The 22,517-nt window shown below is 51.2% G+C and overlaps 1 protein-coding gene across 1 annotated transcript in view; it reads right to left on the reverse strand.

Moving 5' to 3' along the window:
* The window catches only part of ASAP3 (ArfGAP with SH3 domain, ankyrin repeat and PH domain 3), a 65,357-nt gene that overhangs the window by 18,906 nt on the left and 23,934 nt on the right, over positions 1-22,517 (reverse strand). Inside the window, 12 exon segments of the mRNA XM_030538727.1 lie at positions 489-537; positions 3,115-3,202; positions 4,406-4,475; positions 5,829-5,938; positions 6,774-6,860; positions 7,466-7,541; positions 8,765-8,810; positions 8,813-8,849; positions 15,658-15,699; positions 15,701-15,788; positions 16,293-16,342; positions 20,103-20,177. Of these exon segments, the coding sequence (XP_030394587.1) occupies positions 489-537; positions 3,115-3,202; positions 4,406-4,475; positions 5,829-5,938; positions 6,774-6,860; positions 7,466-7,541; positions 8,765-8,810; positions 8,813-8,849; positions 15,658-15,699; positions 15,701-15,788; positions 16,293-16,342; positions 20,103-20,177 (818 nt within the window).

Consider the following 22,517-nt stretch of genomic DNA (forward strand, 5'->3'; position numbering starts at 1 on the left):
GAGGCCACTGCTCTACCCACTAGACTCCACTACCTTCACACTGCAGAGTGAGGACACAAGGTGCTCCCTCCCTGCAGGGGCCAAGCACAGTGTCTTCACATGTGGTGTTCACAACCTCTGTGGGATCCAGGAGCCAGATAGTGGGCATAGGATATAAACCTACAAAGCAGAGCGTCCTGCCATGGGAACTGAGTGCCCTGTATTCTGCAGTGGTGACAGGGGGCCCCAGACTCAGTGCAACGTTCTGGCTCGCACATCTGGGCCCCCCTGCTCTGTGGGCAGAAGCCCGACTGCTCAGTTATGTCTCAGAGCCCCAATCCTGATGCCAGCCAATGCAGAGCCTGCTGGATCTCAAGTGGGAGGGGCCTGTGCCTCCACATTTGCATATACAGAGGAGGCAGCTGTCCTGTTCTCTCCTGCAAGGCCTGTAGCCATTCCCACTCAGGGAAAGGAGAGGATTGGCGGAGAGGACGGTTGCTGTCACTTACACAACACACTCCTGTTCATCCTCAGCCTGGAAGTGGTATGTCCTGTTATCTGCAAGGAGAGGGAGAGGGGACAGGTGAAAGGGATGCTTTCAATATCTGGGAAAGCCCATGATCTCTGGCCAGGTCAGAAGCACAAAGCCAGCTGCTTCAAGAGGCTGGATAATTTTAGCAGGACGATCTATGCAGCATTGTGAAATAAAGCTTTTGGACTTGTACTTCTGGAGACCTAGTTCAAGTCCAACCTTGGGCCACAAGTGTCATGAGTTTGGTAGGTCTCGCCTCACTCCACAGGGGACATTTACACTCATCACTTAAGGATCCTAAGCACCTTCCACTTGGGGGAGGCCTGGAACTGAAAAAAGGGGCAGGAGGTGGGAGAAGGGTGTCTATAGCTCAAGAGGGCTGAGATGCATTGGTGGAGCTGTGGGTGGGCAGAATCATAGAATATCAGGGTTGGAAGGGACCTCAGAGATCATCTACTCCAACCCCCTGCTCAAAGCAGGACCAACCCCCAACTAAATCAGAATAGCTAGGATGTAGGTGAGGAACAAAGGCCGGTTCAGAGCTGGGAGAACTTTGCACAGAGCTCAGTTACGCTAGTCCTGCCTCTAGCCCCCAATGGCCATCTCTCAGTTTGCACTCCAGTTAAAAATACACCTTCTCTGTTCTCTCTGAGGGGCTGCCCTGGGAGGGGGGATCCTAGCCAGAGAGATGCCTGAAAATCAATTTACCAGACCCAAAAACAAGGAGAGCTCAGAATTGTAGAGCAGATGCAATGTCCTATCCTGGACCTCGAGAGCATGAGATACGAGGGCCCACATCTGTAAAGATATTTAGGCGTTGCTGTGCTCAGCACCGCAAGGCCTAACTGACTTAGGAGGCTAAGCGCATTTTCAAAAGGGATTTAGGCACTTGGGATTTTGGCACCTAAATCCCTTTTAAAAATGCGCTTAGGCTCCTAAACCAGTCAGGCCTTGCGGTGCTGAGCACAAGCAATGCCTAATACTAGAGCTGTCAATGAATCGCAGTTAACTCACACGATTAACTCAAAAAAATTAATCACAGTTTTAATTGCACTGTTAAAACAAGAGATTACCAATTGAAATGTATTAAATATTTTGGATGTTTTCCTACATTTTCAAATATATCGATTTCTATTACAACACTGAATGCAAAGTGTACAGTGCTCACTTTATACTATTTTTATTACAAATATTTGCACTGTAAAAATAAAAGATAGTATTTTTCAATTCACCTCATGCAAGTACTGTAGTGCAATCTCTATCGTGAAGGTGCAACTTACAAATGTCAATTTTTTCTTGTTACATAACTGCATTCAAAAGCAAAACAATGCAAAACTTTAGAGCCTACAAGTCCACAGAGTCCTACTTCTTGTTCAGCCAATCGCTCAGACAAACAAGTTTGTTTACATTTACGGGAGATAATGCTGCCTGCTTTTTGTTTACAATGTCACCTGAAAGTGAGAACAGTTTTAGCTAGCATCGCAAGATATTGACATGCCAGATGAGCTAAAGATTGATATATCCCTTCATGCTTCAACCACCATTCTGGAGGACCTGCGTCCATGCTGATGATCGGTTCTGCTCAACAACAATCTAAAGCAGTGTGGACCGATGCATCTTCATTTTCATCCTCTGAGTCAGAGGTTGGATTTTCTTTTTTTGTGATTTGGGTTCTGCAGTTTCTGCAACAGAGCGTTGCTCTGCATGCTCCACGCCTCGTCCCTCTCAGATTTTGGAAGGCACTTCAGATTCTTAAACCTTAGGTCGAGTGCTGTAGCTATCTTTAGAAATCTCATATTGGTACCTTCTTTGCATTTTGTCAAGTCTGCAGTGAAAGTGTTCGTAAATCAAACAACATGTGCTGGGTCATCATCCGAGACTTCTGTAACATGAAATATAGGCAGAATACAGGTAAAACAGAGTCGGAGATATACAAATCTCCCCCAAGGAGTTCAGTCACAAATTTAATTAACACTTTTTTTTTTTTAAATGAGTGTCTTCAGCCACCATTCCAGAGGACATGCTTCCAGGCTGAAGTATCAAGGGGCATACAAATGTTTAGCATATCTGGCATGTAAATACCTTGCAATGCCAGCTACAAAAGTCCCAGGTGAATGCCTGTTCTCACTTTCAGGTGACATTGTAAACAAGAAACGGGCATCAGTATCTCCCGTAAATGTAAACAAACTTGTTTGTGTGAGCGATTGGCTGAACAAGAAGTAGGACTGAGTGGACTTGTAGGCTCTAAAGTTTTGCATTGTTTTGTTTTTGAGTGCAGTTACCTAACCAAAAAAAATTGACATTTGTAAGTTGCACCTTCATGATAAAGAGATTGCACTACAGTACTTGTATGAAGTGAACTGAAAAATACTATTTCTTATCATTTTTACAGTGCAAATATTTGTAATAAAAATATTATAAAGTGAGCACTGTAGACTTCGTATTCTGTGTTGTAACTAAAAATCAATATATTTGAAAAAATGTAGAAAAACCATCCAAAAATATTTAAATCAATGGTATTCTTAGTTTTTAAATCACTTGACAGCCCTACTAAATACCTTTCCAAATCTGGGTCAGGGGCACTCTCACGTTCCCCTACTCACGTGTCACAAGGTCAAAGCACTTCTTTTCCTCTGGGTGAGGTCTCACTTGGCAGGTCAGCAGGTTCAGCTTCACAGGAGGCCGGTTGATCTGGGAGAGGAGGAGAACGGGCAGGTGAAATGGGAAGTGAAGTGAGCCAGAAGGACTGCCAGTCGCTGTTTAGGAACATAGCTATTGTCAGGCAGGATAAGACCTGGGCTTCATCTAGTCTCTAGCAGTGACCGGCACCAGATACAAGAACCCAGCATTAGAGAGATGTGGGATCATCTTCTCCCTAACCTCTAATAGTCCAAGACGGGAGGGGCAGTACAGCCTAGTGGTAGCACGCTGGACTGGGACTCAGGACACCCGGCTTCTGTTCCCAGCTCTGCCACTGGCCTGCTGGCTGATGCTGGAGAAGTCGCTAACACCACCCCCTCTCTGTTCCTCAGTTTCCCCCATATGTAGAACAAGGATAATAAGCTCATCTACTGATGAAAAGGCATTACAAAAGAGCAGGAGGTTTTCCAGTGTTTGGGCCAGCATTAATGCTAACTCTGGATATTCTTGTTATGTACAGAAATGCCCAGGCCCTCTTAGAATCTTGCTAAATCTTCTTTTGCAGAAGAATCCGAGCCAAGGCAGTTTTTAAGCTGCATTTTACTCCCTCTACCTCTAGAGGGCAGCCATTCTTTCTACCTGAAGTGCTACCAATTGTCTAGTCTGGAACCTCAAGGTATGACTTATGCTCCCTACCTGAAAAGGTCATAGAAAACCTTCTCCAGCGTGTTCTCGCTCTGTGTCTCATTTGTTCACGTAAGATGAAGTGGTTATGACGCACCCAGTTTGGGATTGCTTTACAAATCCCAAGCCTGGGTGGAGTTTACCAAAAGTTTAACGCACCAGAGTTCTAAGCAAACCTTGGCAGAGTTATGGACTTGCATGTGGAGGATGCAGATTCAGGGGCCTGATGGACCTCTAGGAAACAAACCAGCCAACGTTTGCACAGCTCTGTATGGCATTTTGAGATAGCGGGAAGGGGAGCTGCCAGTTTGAGACACACGTGAGGAGCAGCGGATGAAGAGGTACAGACTGATCCTTTAGTTTAAACTAAAAGGTTATCATCAGTAGCATGTGCTCTCAGGCTGCGATTTGGATGGGTGTCCGCAGACCCATTCATAGGAGGTGCAGTTCACCACACAGGCTTGAATGGATTTAACCTACAGCCTCTATACCCATAAACAATCCCTCGCTAAGACAGCTCCATGATAGCCTGAACCCAAGCCCCGCCCATCCGCCAGCACCTGGCCTTACCGTGCTGTGCGAGATGGTGAGGCAGCCATATTTCACGCCACACTTCCTCTTCTGCCACACTTTCCGGATTCTAGGTCAGGCAGAGAGAAGGGAGTGAGGGTCCACTTTGCACCCCTGATACCCAGCTTCTCCCACAGCCCTGGTGACTCCCATGGTCCCTCATCTCGCTGATGGGCTTTAATGGGGAGTATCGCTTCCTGGGTGAACGTAGCGCTTCCTTTAACTCACCCGATGGAGAAATACCCCTGCTCAAACCCTCTGACTGCCGTCTTCTCAGTCCACCGTCTGCTCTCACTCCAAGTACCTCATCCCTTCCCTTAATCCCAACGCACTTCTTCTTCCCTCAGTGCCTGAGGCATTTCCTACACCAACTCTTGGCCCATTGTGCACAGGTGAAACACTTCCTTGTCCTTGGCAAAGTGCTGCTCCCATTAAGAGGCGGCTTGCTATGCCCATAGAATGGGCCTTCTTCCTTATCAAAGGGAATTTGGTGCCAGGCTGGTAACCCTGAAGACTGAAGTCCAGGAGAGATGCTTGCAGAGTAGGCTTCCTCACCAGCCCTGCACTGCAAGGACCACATCTTGGAACAATTCATCTCCATCAGGTGCTGGCCTCTCCGCTGAGGCTCCCAATGTGGGTAGCAGTTAGTGCCAGGCTTGGAGAGGACTTGTGTGGGATGTGGGCACGTATCTGCTAGGGAATGGATTCCCGCCACCAAATCATTTCAAACCTGACTCCTAATAGACGTCAGCTGGCAACAGGAGGGGTCACTCCTGAGCTGGGCTACCGGCAAAGCCAAGTCCTGTCCCAGGCTCCATATCTTATCAACCCACCAACCATCCAGCCCCCTGGTTCCATTTTTTCCCCTTTCCACCCCAAAGGATCCCAGCTACAGGTACGTTCACACAGCAGCCGGAGAGCGTAATTTCTAATGGGTGCGTAACGCACTAGCGCTGCTCAAGTGAGTGACTAACAATAGCAGCGTGGCTACGACGGCTGGCAGCTTGTGCTCGCTGCCCGACTCCATACCCAAGGGCTCGGGCGGGACGGTGCTTGGGTAGCTAGCCCACGCCAACACAGCCACGCTTCTCGAGCGGAGCTAGTGCATTTACAGCGGCCTGAGCTGGGAAGTCCACCTCCCGGGTGCTGTGGGGACGTCCCCTGCGTGCAAGCACGTGGACTGGGCGGAGATGAAGGCTTTCGAGGATTCATAGTTTTAAGGACAGAAGGGACCGTTCGGATCATCTGGTCGGATCACCTGTGGAGCCCGCACCAAAGAGCCTCCCCCAGTAATTCCTGCATCACTCGATCCTTCAAGAGATTCGTCCTACGGCCACCAGCCTTTCCAGATAACATCCGCTCTTAACGAGCACGCGAAGAGTCTATCTGAAACAGGAGCAAGCAGGAGCCAGCTCGTACACACCCGTCGCTTTTCTTGCACAGGAAGCCCGACTTTTCCGTCCCATACTGCTTGTTCCCTTGGTGCTGGTGGATGCTGTAGCCGCTGCCAGAGTTCTTCCTGAGCAGGTTTTCCTGAACTCACCAAGGACAGAACAAAAAAATAAATATATATATTCGGAGCATAGGTCTAAGGGTCTGTTTCTTTGCTATGTCACGGCCCTCTTGCCCTGCCAGGGCCTGATCCTGCAGGACTGGGCCAGCAGGGAACACCCCAGACCTTCCTCTTATGTCGTCCTCAGCATCTCCAAGTGCCCTCCAACTTTATTATGGCCATTTGGAGAATCACTTAGACCTCCACCATCCTGACTTCCCAGGGCCTTCTCCTTGATCGCTAACTTCTTTCCCACCATCCTTCTTTCCTTCGGAACCTCTGGGACACTTGACTTACCCTTCTGGCCAGCCTCACCCAGCTTCTGGCTGCTTGCAGCTCGGTTCCTGACCCGTTCCTACCACCACCGTAACACTACCCAGGTGGCTAGCGACGCATACCAACTCCCAGTCATGGATCCTCTCCTCCCACATGGCATCATCACGCTCTCAAGGCTGAGCCCTCAGCAATTCTCCTCTTGTTCCCCTTCGGCACTTCCCATACAGCTCTGACCATCACGTCTCTGTAGGTGGCCAAGCTCAGCTTGGTCTCTGATGCCCTGGAAGGCCCACTGAAGGCCAAGGGAGATTTCAGTAGGCTTTGGATCAGTTCCTGTTCTATCTACCCACCTGCCTCAACTCTGGTTGCTCCTGGCTACCCTGAGGAAAGTCCATGGGCAACTGGGCTGTATCTCCCTGTAGAAAATCCAGGGTAGGACACACATCAGGAGGCCTAGCACCAACTCTGTTGGCTATTCGCCCAGGGTGCTAAGCCCCTTCATTGCTTAGCACCATGGAGGAAATAGGCCAAGAGCCTCACCTCTTTGTTCTCCAGCTGCAGGATGCCTCGGAGGGAGTCACGGATCTGAGTGAGCTCCTTCACCTCTTCCTCCTGGGCCTGGTGCAGCTGCAAAGAAAAGCAGCAGCAGAAGACATTAATATGATCAGCCATGTTACTGCCATGATGAGCATCTCTGTCCTCAACAACAGGGGGAGCAGTGTGTGTGGGAGGCAGTGGGGGGGAAGTGCTCATCTCTCTAAAGTAGGGCAAGAACATAGGAACTGCCAGGTTGGAACAGAACAGGGCCCATCTAACCTGGTATCCCATCTCTGAAACAGGACAGTGCCAGAGTTGGTTCTCATGTATCCACTCGTTCACAGACACACTCGCAGATGTATAATAGATTGGAGAGGTCTGATTTTCTGTTACAGAAGTCATGCTGGTTTATCCATTTGGATGATTTAAAATTCCCCCTACATTGCTCCGGCAAGAACTGTGCACATACAGCACTAGTTCCCTACAGCCCCTATTAGCAATGAGTTCCAGGTACCAGTTCATCCAGTTTTCCTAGTGCTTCTGTAAGGCTCACTACTCTGATTCATAGGACCACCCACACCACCTTTTGGAAAGGTAGCTGGACTCCCAGGTGTTGTCTCTTGAAAGTCATGGATCCCTTGGAATCCACTGTAGGGAACAAGTAAAGGGCCTAATCCCTGACTGAGAACACTTACTGCATGTAAAGATACTGCGAGTTTCTCTATGAAAGGGTAGAGATTCTGAGCAGCCTTCCAGCCATCTTGGAAGAAACTGAGAGAGAGAAAATATGTCATCCAAAGGCATTGCAACACCATTCATCAATCATGGCTAGGTCCTTCACAACCAGCTACAAGAAACCTGCTGTCGGCACTCAGGAGCTCCCATGCTGTCCCTCTGAGCCAGCGCACATCAAGAACACCATCCGTCAAGGTCATGCCAAGGTTCCCAATGAGCCATAGTCACTCTGCCTGATGGAGAGGGGATTCAGAATCCACAGCCCACCTCCACACCCAATGGTCACACTTCCATTGTGCCTATAGACATTCAGCTTACAGGAGCTGGGGTATAAGCTTGTGATTCACTCAGTGTGCTTCCCAGGGGCAAAATGGACAGCTAAGGCTCCTCCCCTTCCCTGAAATGGATCACCAGATCACTCCCCTCTTATTACAATCAGCCAGCATGGGGGGTTGAGGTTAAGCCTCTCACCATTCAGGGCTTCATCACCCTGCAAAACATGTAGGATCAAACTCCACTCAGTTATTCTAGCCTAGTTGCAGAGTGACTCCAGAATCTGGCACAGATTTGGACTAAAACCAGAGCCCCAGGTCTGAACACCTTCAAATTTGGGAATGTTTGAAATCTGGGACTAGATGCAAGTTTTATATGACAGGCTCATCTCCTATATTGTTCTGAAGCAGCCTCCACTAGAGACAGGTACGGGGTCTAGAGGTCAACTGCCATGGATTCTACTCCCAGCTCTGTCACTGAACTACTGTGTGGCCTTGGGCATGTCCACTCACCATGCCTCGGTTTCCCTATCTGTAAAATGGAGGATCACACTGAGCTCCTCAGATGAAGAGTGCTCTTCCAAGTATCATTAATGCAATACAAAAATGAGTTTGGAATTAATGCAATTATTAATGCAATTAATATTAAAATATTACACATTAATAAAACTAACTGCTATTAGGGTAATTTATCTCCATGGAGAGGGATTGCGTTAGTAATGGACTAGTGACACTCAAAAAGAAGTAACCAGTCACTGGACACAGTACCAGTAAAATGCCCTTTTCTGTGGCCCTTAAGTACATGCTTAATGTCTCCCATATTCCGCAAAAGCGTGTGCTTAAACTCCACGCAGATTCGTTCCTCTCTAGCGATCCCTCAAAGCTACCGGGAGTTAAGCAAATGAGGGGAAACTGGCACGTCTGCAGTCCTGCTCCAGGAAGTGACATCACCATCTCACAGGCTGTGCCGAGTGGGATGGTACCTACTTATGTTGCGCATGGAAAAACTTGATCAGGCTCTGCAGGAAGTCCGCCCTTGCTTCGTCTGGCTCTCGTTAGCTTTCAGCAGGTACTAGAGAGGGAGAAGAGACACCGAGTTAGGATGTCGTTGAGGGACTTCTCAAATGTTGGGCTAGCTCAGAGGAAAGAACTGGAAGACGCCAGATTTTTCAGAAGGCCAAGCCTCCTTTTTGTCATATGGCCATTTCTTTAGGGGTCAGATTCAGGTCTGGAAACGGTGACACCTCTAGATGAACCTGAACTGCAACGTTCGGATTCAAATTTGGGTGTGAACTTACCCCCAAGTCTAGAGCGTTTTGGTTCAGGTCCCATCTCTGGTGGAAACCCTCTCAGTGAAAGCGATCGCAATCATTTTGTAGATCGGTTCAAGATCCACTAGAGCTTCCTCTAAAACTTGGTCGCAGTTACAAAAAGTGGTTGTGTTTCACTAACATGAGCTCTGTGACGAAGTTCTTAAGGTTCCTCTGAATACTGTGTGGGTGCCTCAGTTTCTGGCTGACACACTATCTCCTGGCAAACTAATGGCCCGGCCCTTTCGCCCTGCAAGGGGATGCTAAAGGTGTGGGAGAACAAGAGGTCAGGTGACCTCCTGCCCAGGAAAGGAAACTCAGCAGAGAAGGAGGGGCTGGAGAAGGTTTCAGTTGGGAGCTGGCTGGGGACGGGGAGTGAGGGCAGATGGGGTTGTCTGGCTTGCTGCCCCCCAGGATGGACCCAGCTGAGGGGTCCTGTTCTCTGTACCTACAAGCTCGGTTTTAGACCATGTTCCTGTCATCTAATAAACCTCTGTGTTACTGGCTGGCTAAGAGTCACATCTAACTGCAAAGTGGGGGATGCGTGCAGGACCCTCTGGCTTCCCCAGGACCCCACCTGAGTGAACTCACTGTGGGAAGTGCACGGAGGGGCAGAGGATGCTGAATGCTCCAAGGTCAGACCCAGAAAGGTGGAAGTCATGTGAACTTCTTGCCCTGGAGACAGTCTGCTCCGAGGGAGAGGAGGCTCCCCAAAGTCCTGACTGGCTTTGTGGGGAGCAGTTCCAAAGCATCACCCGAGGACTCCATGACAGGCTCGATAAGCCCATCCTAAACACGATTGCTTTTCCTAGTGCACCATTGACACATTTAACTCAATTTTAGCAGGTCAAGTTATAACCTAGGTCTCCAAAGGTTGCTGTTCTTTCCCTTGGAAAGCCCAAAGATGTGGGCTGGGAACGCTCTCAGCACCCAAAGGTCAAGGATTGGGTCCATGGGGTTTTAACAAAGAGAGCTTTTCTCCCAAGAGTTTGTTAAGTTTTGAATTAAATACTACTGTCATAAACAGATAGTTAAGGGTTAATGTCTCTTTTACCTGTAAAGGGTTAAGAAGCTCAGTAAACCTGGCTGACACCTGACCAGAGGACTAACAGGGGGACAAGATACTTTCAAATCTTGTAAAAGCAGCAAAGAATCCTGTGGCACCTTATAGACTAACAGAAAGTCTGTTAGTCTATAAGGTGCCACAGGATTCTTTGCTGCTTTTACAGATCCAGACTAACACGGCTACCCTCTGATACTTTCAAATCTTGGTGGAGGGAAATCTTTGTTTGTGCTTTTTGTTTGTTCTTTGTTCGCTCTCAGGACTGAGAGGGACGGGACATCAATCCAGGCTCTCCAAATCTTTCTGAATCAGTCTCTCATGTTTCAAACTGGTAAGTAATTAGCCAGGCAAGGCGTGTTAGTCTTATGTTTGTTTTCTCAACTCGTAAATGTTTCTTTTTGCTGGAAGGATTTTACCTCTGTTTGCTGTAACTTTGAACCTAAGGCTTCCAGGGGGAGGACCCTCTGGTCTATAGGAATCTGATGACCCTGTAAAGCATTTTCCATCCTGATTTTACAGAGATAATTTTTACCTTTTCTTTCTTTAATTAAAAGCTTTCTTTTTAAGAACCTGATTGATTTTTCCTTGTTTTAAGATCCAAGGGGAGCGGATCTGGACTCACCAGGGATTGGTGGGGCAAAGGAGGAGGGATGGTTAAATTCTCCTTGTTTTAAGAGCCAAGGGGAGTGGATCTGGACTCACCAGGGATTGGTGGGGGAAAGGAGGGGGGATGGTTAAATTCTCCTTGTTTTAAGAGCCAAGGGGAGTGGATCTGGACTCACCAGGGATTGGTGGGGCAAAGGAGGAGGGAGGGTTAAATTCTCCTTGTTTTAAGAGCCAAGGGGATTGGATTTGGACTCACCAGGGATTGGTGGGGGAAAGGAAAGGGGATGGTTAAATTCTCCTTGTTTTAAGATCCAAGGGGTTTGGATCTGTGCTCACTAGGGAATTAGTGAAGTCCCTCAAGGCAACCCGGGGGGGGGGAGTTTTGGGGGAATAGAGTGTGCCCCAGACACTGGAATTCTGGGTGGTGGCAGTATACCAGAGCTAAGCTAGTAATTAGGCTTAGAAGTGTCCATGCAGGTCCCCACATTTGTACCCTAAAGTTCAGAGCGGGGAAAGAAAACTTGACAACTACGTTAACCAAAACCAATACAAGTTTAAAACAGTCCACATAAAAATATTACTCCTCCTCTCAATCAGGCTTTACTTGTATAGTAGCTGAGTGACATTAACCTAATAGGTCTTCAGTCATCCAGAGAGAGAGAGAGAGTTTGTTTGTATAAAAAACCAAGAACTTTAAGGTCTTCTTCATGCAAAGAGAAGGGCACAATCCCATTTTCTCTCTTTTTCAGCTAATGCAGCAGTCAGTGGCTCTCAGAATGAGGCTGATGATAAATTTCTTCCACTCCAAATTTTATTTTCTCATAGAGATGGCCACAGTGGATCAAACTGGGGTCCATTTAACCCAATATCTTGTCTCCAGCCATGACTAGCACCAGCAGCATCAGGAGGAGGAGCAGCAAGAAACCCTGTAGATCATGAATAACCTGGCCCCCAAGGGAGGTTTCTTCCTGACCCTGATTAGTTAGAGGTTGGCCTATGCCCTGAAGCATGAGGATTTAAATCCTCATCACACTCTGGATGGTCTCATTGTCTATATACATGTTCAGTCCTTTTTAGAATCCAGCAGAGCTCTTGGGTTCACTGGCCTTTTTCTAAGTAGCGCAGTGTTGCAATGGCAAAGCCAGCACCGAGCTCAGTTCATGCCCCTGGAAGATGAGGCAGCAGCGAAGGGGTTAACATGGCTCTCATTAGGAAGATCCTGTGTCTGTGTATTTTGGAAGCAAGGAGCGTGAGGAGGCGGGGGGGGGGAGCGTTGTGTGATGAGCTGGGTTCTCTCTTTATACCGTCTCCCAGACGGCTGCACAGTAGAGCATTACAGTCGGGCAAGGGTGGGGCGATTTTTATTTCTCCCTTGCCAGGAGCACAGCTGGAGAAATGAGTCGCAAGTCCAGAAAAGGGGCATGGAGGATTGGTGTAATAGGCCAGAGCAGAGCTATATAGAGCCTTTGTTCGAGGGAAGGTGGGGGTGAGCGAGAGATAAAGAGGGACTATAGCTTTAACCGAGTGGCGTGGTCAGAGGAGAATATTGAGACTCCTGGGTTCTATTTCTGGCTCTGAGAAGGGAGTCGCATCTCTAATGGTTAGAGCAAGCGGAGGCAGAACTCCTGGGACAGGAGAGGGGAAAGAATCTATTCTTGGCTCTGCTACTGACTTCCTGGGAGACCTTGGGCAAATCACACATCTCTCTGTGCCTCAGTTCCCCTCTCCACAAAGCAGAAATGATACTTCCCTGCCTTATGAGGTTAAATGAATTATTTGATGAAAGCAGGAGTCTGGTGAAGGGTACGGGTTCCATGGATCCCGGACCAGCGCTCTCAATCCCCCCCCCCGAGCAAACTGGGGGCCAACACTGGAAGATTTGGCCTCGTTGGCTTATAAATAACTGGCCAGAAAAGCTATGTAGAGGTTCAGACTGGAATGGGGACGTCCCGGCTAGGTGTCATAGACCCCGTACAGCTAACCAGCAGTGGTGATTCCTTGGACTACATGGGGGGTTTGGTGCTCCCAAGGGTAAGAAATAGACTGATCTACAGAGCTGAGGGGAACATAAACCTGCCCAGGGACAGAGTCAAGGGCGAAATCAAATAGCCCTAATGTAGCACAGCAGGTAAAAGGGGAACACACTCAAGATCCCATGTTTGCATCTTCTCTCTTTTTGCTCTGCAGCCCTTGGAACAGAGCCCCTCCCTACGGCCGCGCTGCGAACACTGAGTGTTTCCATGTGCTGCTATTTATTTAACAGTGAAGCTATTCAAAGGGATGACTCAGTCCCTGGCTCACCCCCCAGAGCTCCAGTCCGTCCACGTAGCCCAAAACCACAACAAGGAAGGCAAGCAGCTCGTGGGATCCTCCCCTCCACTCTCCAGCCCTGCCAGGATCTGGCCCCATCTGGGCAGCCCTCTCTGCACCCACAGCCTGACACTCAGTTCTGACTACAGCAGCTGAAGGTCCTTGGGGACCCACTCCAGGTGCAAATGCTAACCATGGACCATTCTCCCAGCTGAAGTTTTCTTCAGGCCTGTCCTCTGTGAGGACGTTATTTAGTGGATAGGGGAGGGATGGGAGAGGCAGCACTCCTCTGCGCTACTCCCAGTGCTAGGAGGGGCATGGCTCTAGTGGTTGCAGCAGGGATGGGGAAGTCAGGACTCCTGGGTTCCTTTCTTGTTTCCAGGAGGGCAATACTGACTAGTACTGAAAGCGGGGGGAAGGGGGGTGTTGGCAGCAGGAATCCTGGGTTCCACTGCTCAGCTGCTGCATAACCTGGTTTGCTCAGCTGTTAGACTGGGATAATCACGATCGCCTAGCTGGCAGGGCTGGTTTGAGGCTTGACTGACTATCGTTTGCTTCTAACACCGATGAAAGGCAATGCAGACGTGTAACGTGTTATTGCACAAGGCTGAAATCCTTCCCTCTTGGTACATCACTCCTGGGATTTCCCCTGGCTCTTCCACCCCAGCTGGAGCAGGAAGCTCTCGCTCCCACCCGATTTCTGGTTTCTCTCAGACTGGCCAGGACATGCAAAACAACCGAGCCACACATACCCCCCAAAATAGGGCACAATTGCATTTGTGCAAACTTCACACGTGGCCCAGGGCCAGGCGAGGGGCTCCTGAGATGCCGAGCTAGCCAGTAGCAGCACAAACTCCAGCTCTGCAGATACCCGAATGGCTGGGACACAGCCTGCTAGCTATGGCTACGCAGGACATCTTCCCCAGGGACACGAAGAGAGACAAAGTCCAACCCTGTGTCCAACCCTGGCCCAGGGTTCTGGGGAGGGTCTGGCCCCAACGAGATTTTTTTTCTCCCCCCTTGTAAACAGTCCCTGCTGTGAGACAAAGCGAACGGGAAGCAACTCAGCTTGCGATGGGCTTTGCAAGGTAAAGGCAATGGTAGCCACTCAAGCGGAGCTGGCACTCTGCACCCAGAGCCAGGGCCGGCTCCAGGGGGTTTTGCCACCCCAGGCAGCCAAAAAAAAAACAGACAAACAAAAATTCGCGATCACAATTTGTGGCAATTCAGTGGGAGGTCCTTCTCTCCAAGCGGCAGTGAGGGACCCTCTGCCGAATTGCCGCTGAATAGCGGAGTGGCCACTCTCCCGAGTGGCTGCCCCAAGCACCTAGTTGCTAAACTGGTTCCTGGAGCCGGCCCTGCCCAGAGCGAGACGGGGCTGGCATTAACCCTCGAGAGACACACCAGCTCTAAAGGGGTTAAACAGCGGAAGGTCAAGGCAGGTTCCTAGCACTGGCTGGAGACCACTGGGGGGCGGGGAGAGGGGCAGCTGAAGGGGGAAGTGTCGCATGTTGGAAAGAGAGAGTAAGGCCCCGCTATGGGCAATATCCCACCCTGTTTCTCCTCTCCATCCCCCGCACACCTCCCCAGCTCCTGCTGATCCTGACCCTGCTCAAGCTGGGAGCCAGTCGAGAGGCTGCATTGCACTGGCCCAGGGCAGGCCGGGCCAGGGCCCAGGGGCTCTATGCTCAGATGGGAAGCCGTGAGGCTCCCCAACCCGTGGCCAGGGTGGGGTGCTCCGGCATTTAGGCCAAGGGGGTGGAGGTGCGGGGGAGGGAGACCCCAGCAGCAGGGCTGATGGCTGAGAGGAAGGAGAGATAGGAACCTGCCCATTCACGCCCCTGGCCTGTTTTCCTAACGCTCCCTGCTGCCAGGTCCCCATGGCTGGGAACCAGGGAAGGGACACGAATTAGAGCCAGTGACCTGGCTACAGGCAAGGCAGGGAGGGCACAAGGCCTAGCGAGGGTGGCAGATCGAGAGGCACAGGCTAGCAGTGTGCTAGGGGGTGGAGCAGCTGTTGCGGATGAACGGGGCAAGGCAGACGAGGAATCTATCCTGGTTCTAAGAGACCTGGGCTCACGCCCTCCTTGCCCCACACACCCTGACATGCAGAGTTGATCCTTGGCATATTTCTCTACCACCCATCCCTGAAGTATCTGAGCAATGATGGCTGTTGGTAGGAATACCAATGGCCCATTTGCTTCTTCATCCGCTTTGATGTTTTGTCTACAGATCACTAGGTTCTTCCACCAGAAAGTGCCCTGGCTAGAGCTAAGCAAGGATGGCCCAGTGATTAAGGCACCGGACTGGGACTCAGAGCCAGAATTAAACCCTGTCCTCCTGCCACAGACTCCCTGAGTGAGACACCTGGGCAAGTCTTTCTGCATGCCTCAACTCCCCATCTGAATGACCTTCCCTTCCTGACAAGGCCCGTGACGTTCATTACTGTGCGCAAAGGGATCATATACCACGGGGACCCCAGGAGGGTAGAGAGGCCTCAATACAGCTTCTCCAGATAAAAGCACCCACGGCTGCTCCAGGCCCTACCACTCTCCTCAGCTCTGTTCTCTGGCACAGAAAGGCCCATCCACCTCGCACATCTGAAGCTGGAACATCCGGCGCTCCTTCTGCATTCTCCTCAGCGATTTCCCCTGGAGATGGCTCCGTCTGGATGACTCCCTGCTAGCCGGGCTCTCTCCCTCTCCCTTTTCGATCTTTTGCTCTGGGGAGGCAGGACAGCAGGAGTCAAGACAGATCCGACCTCCTGTCCGCTTGAATTACTCCATAATTCTGGTTGGCAATGCCCAATCAGGAGAGGCAACCCACGGGAAAGGCAGAACTCAGAGCTTCCCACCTCCCAGTCAACGTTTCCGCACCTGTCCATACAGCCCTATCATAGAAACCATGGGGTTAGAAGGGACCGCAAGGGTCATCTAGTCTAACCCCCTGCCAAGATGCAGGATCATTCTCTACAGCGCCTCCTGCTAGGAGGGGCTGGAGGAGCCAGGCGATTCCCCCAATCTCCTTTTCATGCTGAACACCCAGATGGCATTAACCAGTGACTTATGCTGGAGCCCGGCTGGTCGAGAGTGCACAATTTACAGCCAGTGACCTCGTTCGCTGCCAGGGCCCAGCCACCTCCCAAGCTGCAGCCCCCACACAAAACCCCTTTGTTTAGAGGAGGAGGATCAGCCTGTTTCCTGCCAGAGGCAACGGCGCTACTTACACTTTGGTCTCATAATCCTTCCAGGCCTTCTCAATCTGCTTCTTGGAATCCTGCGACACAGAGCAGCAGTTAGCGAAGTCCAGAACCGATTCTACTTGGCACAGAGCAGGCGGGCACAGAGCAGGGCTCCCTTCCCATCCCGCCAATGCAGAGCACGGCTGGACAACACTGGAGCATCTTTTGCTATTCTTGGGTTAGGCTCTAGACACAGTGTGACGTTGCACTTCCATACGCTTTCGAAAAGTCTGTTTATAAGTGTGAATATGACCGTAACTGGACTATGCTTGATGCAAAACGTCTCTTGTAAGGTATCACTACAAATCTTATAATCTACTGAGTGTGGTCTCCTACTGGTAGGAACAGATCATTCTGGTTATCTGAAACTAGGAATATGAAGTATAACTCTGAGGCCCTATTGCAATTATGCAAAGTGTGGGCCACTAATGGTGGTTTGGAATCTTGATGGCTGCCATTGACTAGGACAATTGGTTGGAAATGATTTATTTACTTGTAGGCCTTCCTGTGAACATGCCAGCCCTGGAAGAATGGAGCAGGTCACCTGCTGTGAGCATGTCACATGATACTGGAATCCATCTTAAACCTGGTGCTTTTTAGGAGGAGGGGTGGAAACCCAGAGACACAAAGATTCCTGCCTTGTGCCAAAGATATAAAAGGGGGTGGAACAGAACAAGGGGGTCCCAGTCATGAGAAAGCCCCTGCTTTTCACCTAAGATGCCTGCTGGAACTAACAAGGACTGCACTGGGGAAAGGTGTGGGCCCAGACTAGGAAGGCGTCTAGTCCGTGAAAGAAGCCTATTGGAACATCTTCGAGGGGGAGATATTACCTGTAATCAGTTTTTTATGTATTAGGTATAAGAGGGTCGCCTCTGAAGAAGTGGGTTTTTTACCCACGAAAGCTTATGGCCAAATAAATCTGTTAGTCTGTAAGGTGCCGCCAGACTCCTTGTTGTTTTAATGTATTAGGCTTAGACTTGCATATTGTGTTTTATTTTGCATGGTAACTTTCTTCTGTCTGTTATTACTTGAAACCACTTAAATCCTACGTTATACTGGCAGTTTATGAGTTTACCCTGTATAAGCTTTATACAGAGTAAAATGGATGTATTTGGGGTTTGGATCCCATTGGGAGCTGGGTGTCTGGGTGCTGGAGGCAGGTAACCTGCTGAGCAGTTTTTAGTTAAAGTCTGCAGCTTTGGGGGTGTGGTTCAGACCCTGGGTCTGTGTTGCAGCAGGCTAGCGTGTCTGGATCAACAAGGCAGGGTTCTGGAGTCCCAAGCTGGCAGGGAAAATGGGCTCAGAGGTAAATTTAGCACATCAGGTAACAGTCCCAAGGAGGTCTTCATGACCACTGTTGAGACCTTTTGCATAAAGCATATTCCAGTTACATCATATTCACACTTATAAACACATTTTTATAAAGCTTATGGAGTGCAACATTACACACAACCCCATCCATTCACCTCCATCCCGGCCTGCCGTCCCCCTGCCCCTATGGTCCTGGGTTCCCCACACATTTCCAACTCTAGCAGAGCATAGATGTGGAGGCAAGACCCAGCAGCACTGCAGCCCCTAGGCCACTCCACCCCATGGTCAGAGAGGACAGAGGTAGGAACAGTCCCTTCTGCTCAACACCCCCACCGGTCAGGTGGAAGAAGAGACTGCCTGGCATTCTTAGCCACCTTCCCCAAGGGGTGGGGAGGGAGAAGATCATGGGGTCCCCAGCCCCGCCCCACCACCAGGTACAGACCGGGTCACCTCACAGCAGCACATCAGCTTCCCGGTGCCACGTCACAAGCCCTGCTGTGCCAAGGGAGACGCTTTAATCAGATCACAGGGCAGAGACATAACCTGCAGAGTCGTGGAGCTTGGGGCCAGTTCCAGCCAGCAGCAGAAGGCAAAGGCAGGGATGGGTGGGAAACCGTGGTGGGCCGGGGGAGAAGCGGTTTCTTGAGAGACAACCAGCTTTTCACACTGCAGGAGACCCAAGAGCCGGAGTCCCCAGCCCAGAGGGACCCGTTTGGCCGGTTATCTCAGGGTGCAGCTGGGAAAGAGCCAAGGAGATGGGAGCAGAGAGCCGGGGATGGGGGAGGGAGTTGTGGTTACTGTTTCACCAGCCTTTTTTCTTCCCCTAGGCCCCTCCCTGCACCCCCCAGGGAGAAGGCTCTGCACACCAGGGCCGCCCAGAGGATTCAGGGGGCCTGGGGTCTTCGGTGGCAGGTCCTGGAGTGGAAGGACCCCGCACCACCAAATTGCCGCCAAAGACCCGGAGCGGAAGATGCTCCAGGGGGCCCGGGCCCCGTGAGAGTTTTCCGAGGCCCCTGGAGCGAGTGAAGGACCCACTCCAGTTGTGCTGAAAAACTCTCATGGGGGCCCCTGCGGGGCCTGGGGCAAATTGCCCCACTTCCCTCCCCTCTGGGCAGCCCTGCTGCACACTCAGGCCAACCCCCTTGACCCAGGTGTGCAAGACGCTAGACATGACAGCACCCAGATCTGCCTGACTCCAGGGGCCATTTGCAACACGCCCGAGGGCTGCAGCTGCCTTCTGGAGAATGCCGGTGCAGGCCTGGCCTCCCGGATACCCCTGTTGTGACACAGTGCAGGTTGGAGGGGGACAGGTTCCCAGGGCACAGGAAGACATGTCACCTCTTCCCCAGGTATTAGCAGACTGGGGCCCGCTAGGAGCTGTAACTAGGAGAGAGCAACAGCCCTTCACTGGACTAGAACCTGTAACACCCCTAGCAGGGGAGAGGCCCCAACAGGAGAAGAGACAAGAATTAAGAGGTTGCTTTAGGGGAAGGATCATCTTGTGGGGAGGCCCTGGACTAGCATCCAATCCCTTCTCTGCCATAGGCTCCCTGGGTGACCTTGGCCGGCTTTAAACGGTCCCGTGCTTCAGCGTCCCTGAATCAAACCAGGGCCCCGTTTGCTCTAGTTACCCCATCGGCTCTCTGAGGCGGAGCCCGTCTCTCACTCCGTGTCTATGCAGCACCCAGCACAATGGGCCCAGTTCTCAGCTGGGACCGCCGGGCACGTATAAGCCGCACGAGACCGTTACTAACACAACGCCCGGGAGCTGCTCTTCGGTCTGGTCACCGCGTGCCCTGCTGCAGGGCTGGCTGTGGCCGATGGGCCGTGTGACTTGCTAAGCAGCTCTGTCTCCTTGCTGAGACTAAGGCACGGAAGGAAAAGGGCTTTGGCTGAGAGGGGAACCCTGCCCCTTTTTTGTGGGGGGGAAGGCAGGGCGCGCCGGTGGTGGGGGGGAGTCTAAGAGGTCCATAAAAGCCTTTGGCAATAAATAAGCAACAGTAGCCAGGGCATCGCCCGACCTCAGATCCTGGGGTGCGACACCCCCAGGGAGCAGCTATGAACTGTCCATATTACACAGTGCGTCGCAGCACGGGAACGGGGAGCTAAGGAGGGTCGAGGGCTTTCCCTTCCTTCCTCCCCAGATCTGCAGCAGGACATCTCCCGAGATCCTCATGAGGGGAGCCTGTCTCCCGCTGGTCTCAGGGGGCTGCCCGAGCGCAGGGCTCCACCTGGGTAGAAGTATGAACCATTGCAGACCCTCACAGAGGTGCTTCAGTCAATCAAGGAGTAAACACAGGGGAGCCATCTACCATAGGTGGAAGGACTCACTCCTGGCAAGGGACTGGACATACAAGAGTCAACCCCAGACAAGGACACAGCAATATTAAACGGCAGCCTGGACAGAAGCCGTCCCTTCCTGGGCTCCGCCCTGCCATCTTGTGCCTCCCACATCAAGTGCCCACCCCCTGAGTGGGATCTTACCAGCCGGCCATCTTTCAGCTGCCCCTTCAGCAGGCTCTCCAGGGGGAAGGAAACTATGTTGTTCAGATTCTGCACCTGGAAAACCCAGCGAAACAAGGAGTGGTTACAAAGTGGCTGGTGCAGTCCCCTCAGCCCCTAACTGTACAGGCTGTCCGGTCACTTCACCCATGTGACAATTGGTTTACCAGCAGTACCTTATTCACCCACTAGGTGCCCCCATGCTCTAGAGTTCCAGGCAGGATGCGACTCCTGGTAAACATGGGAGAAAAAACTGGTACTCAAGCTAGGTAGGGGCCTGTTGGTGTGTGCAACTGACTACAGAGGAACCGCCCCTGCTGATGGGTCCTGGGGCGCAAATGTTCCCAGGTGAATCTCTAGCTGGAAATTAGTGGACCCACCGCACAATGCTCCCTTCATCTCGACCTGGGGAAGGACATCCTCTTGTTGAGATAGTACGTGGGCTGTATTTAAAAAGCTTAGCCACCAGGCTTTGGCTGCATGACTTCCCTGTGCAGCCAACCTGCAACTAATACAAGAAAATATTGCTCTGGGCTATTCATTCTTTGTATCATAGCAGTGATTGAAGGCCATAATCAGAGATTAGAGCAATGCCAAACACATATATTGAAAAGAAGGTCCCCACCCTGAAGCGCTTACCAGCCAGGTCAAAGAGGAGAGACAACAGAGGGATACAGCAGCCAGACAAGGAAGAAATGCCAGCTCACAGCAAGTTACCATCAGTGTAATAAGCAGTGCTCACAGCACACCAGCGGTCTGACCTTAGACCAGTGTTTTGGAGGCATCACAGCAGCGGTGGGTTTAAAGGAAATATTTGTATTACAATTGGGGCCTCTCAGCATCATGAAGATCAGGGCTTTGTTATGCTGGGTGCTGCACACAGACACTTAGTGGGAAACAGACAGTCCCTGCCCAAATTGCTCACAATCTAAATGTTCTGACAAAAGGGCAGGTGGGGAAACTGAGGCACAGAGCAGCAAAGGGGCTCGGCCAAGATCACACAGCAGGTCAGTGGCAGAGCCAGGCCTCCCGAGTCTGAATCCAGTGCTGTCCCTACCAGACCACGGCATAACAACCCTCTTCTTCCCCTCCCAGGACAAGACACACAGGCTATACAGCACCCTGCAGCTTCAGGATCTAAGAGGTCAGGCAAGTCCCATCCCTGCTAAGCGTTAAGAGCCAGGCAGGCTCTGGCCACCTGGGAGAGCTGGCACGGATTTAACCATTAAGATGAGGGAAGGGCCCACTTTGTGCCAAATGTAGTTGATTAGCTGGGGATGGCTGCAAGATGTGAGGCTGTTACCACAAACCACATCAGTGGGTGATTAGTTCAAGCAGCCTTCCCACCCCCACGCCACCCTGAAGGCCACGATCAAAGGAGTTCTCCAGCGGCGGTGATCTGCACAGAATTAAACACTATAGCAAAGAAGGCAAGAAGCTGCCAGCACGGCTGCAGAAGCCACTTCCCAGTATCGGATGGAACCTGGAACGTCCCTGCGGGTAGGTTTCCAACAGGACGCCAGCTCCCTGCAGCCAGAAGAGTTTCGGGGGACAGGACGGGGAATAGGGGCAGCGTGAAACCAACACTGGGGTTCCCGTGTATCCTTCACCAGCATCTCTCACGTGAGTTGGGAGACAGCCGTGCTGGAACGTGAAACCACAGCTCTAGTCCCACGTGGGGTGTTTCCCAGGAGTGTGGACGGGGGAACGGGAGGGTTAGGACAGCAGCCTCCAGAAGCTCAGAGATAGGGGGCAGGCACAAAAGGCCATCAAATATTCTGCACTTGATGCTTTGTTTTGACTGCCAGCCGGAAGGTTCAGCTGCAGAGGGAGGATTGCCTAGTGGTTAAAGCCCTGGACTCAGGAGATCCGGGGTGAGTTCCTAGGTCCCAGCCCAGACTGTGTGAGATCTTGGCCAAGCCATTGGAATATCCTGTGCCTCAGATCCCCATCTATAAAACAGGGATCACAATCCTGCCCTACTTCCAAGGGGGAGAATGAACTCCTGAGTGTTTATGAGATGCTCACGCAACCTGGATTTTAAGCTCTTTGGGACCGGAAGCATCTATTTGTACAGCACCTATCAAAAAGGGCCCTGATCCAGGACTGGGGGTGGGGCAGTTCTTACCCACAGCCCCAACACCAATGCCTGTGCTGGCCCATTGGAATAGCACCACTGATTCCCCACCCCCCTTTGACATTTAGCACTTTACATAAGCTAATTAACCCTCACGACACCTGGGGAGACACACAAATGTTGTACTGGAGGGAAACTGAGGCACAGAAAGCCAACATGAGTTGAGAACGTTTGTAGAGAGTCAGCAGCGTGGCTGGGGAATAGAACCCAGGTCTCCTGAGTAGCCTTCCTGCACTGTAACTATGACGTCACTCTCCCTC

Source organism: Gopherus evgoodei, chromosome 20, assembly GCF_007399415.2.
Source record: "Gopherus evgoodei ecotype Sinaloan lineage chromosome 20, rGopEvg1_v1.p, whole genome shotgun sequence".
NCBI classification, from domain to species: Eukaryota; Metazoa; Chordata; order Testudines; family Testudinidae; genus Gopherus; species Gopherus evgoodei.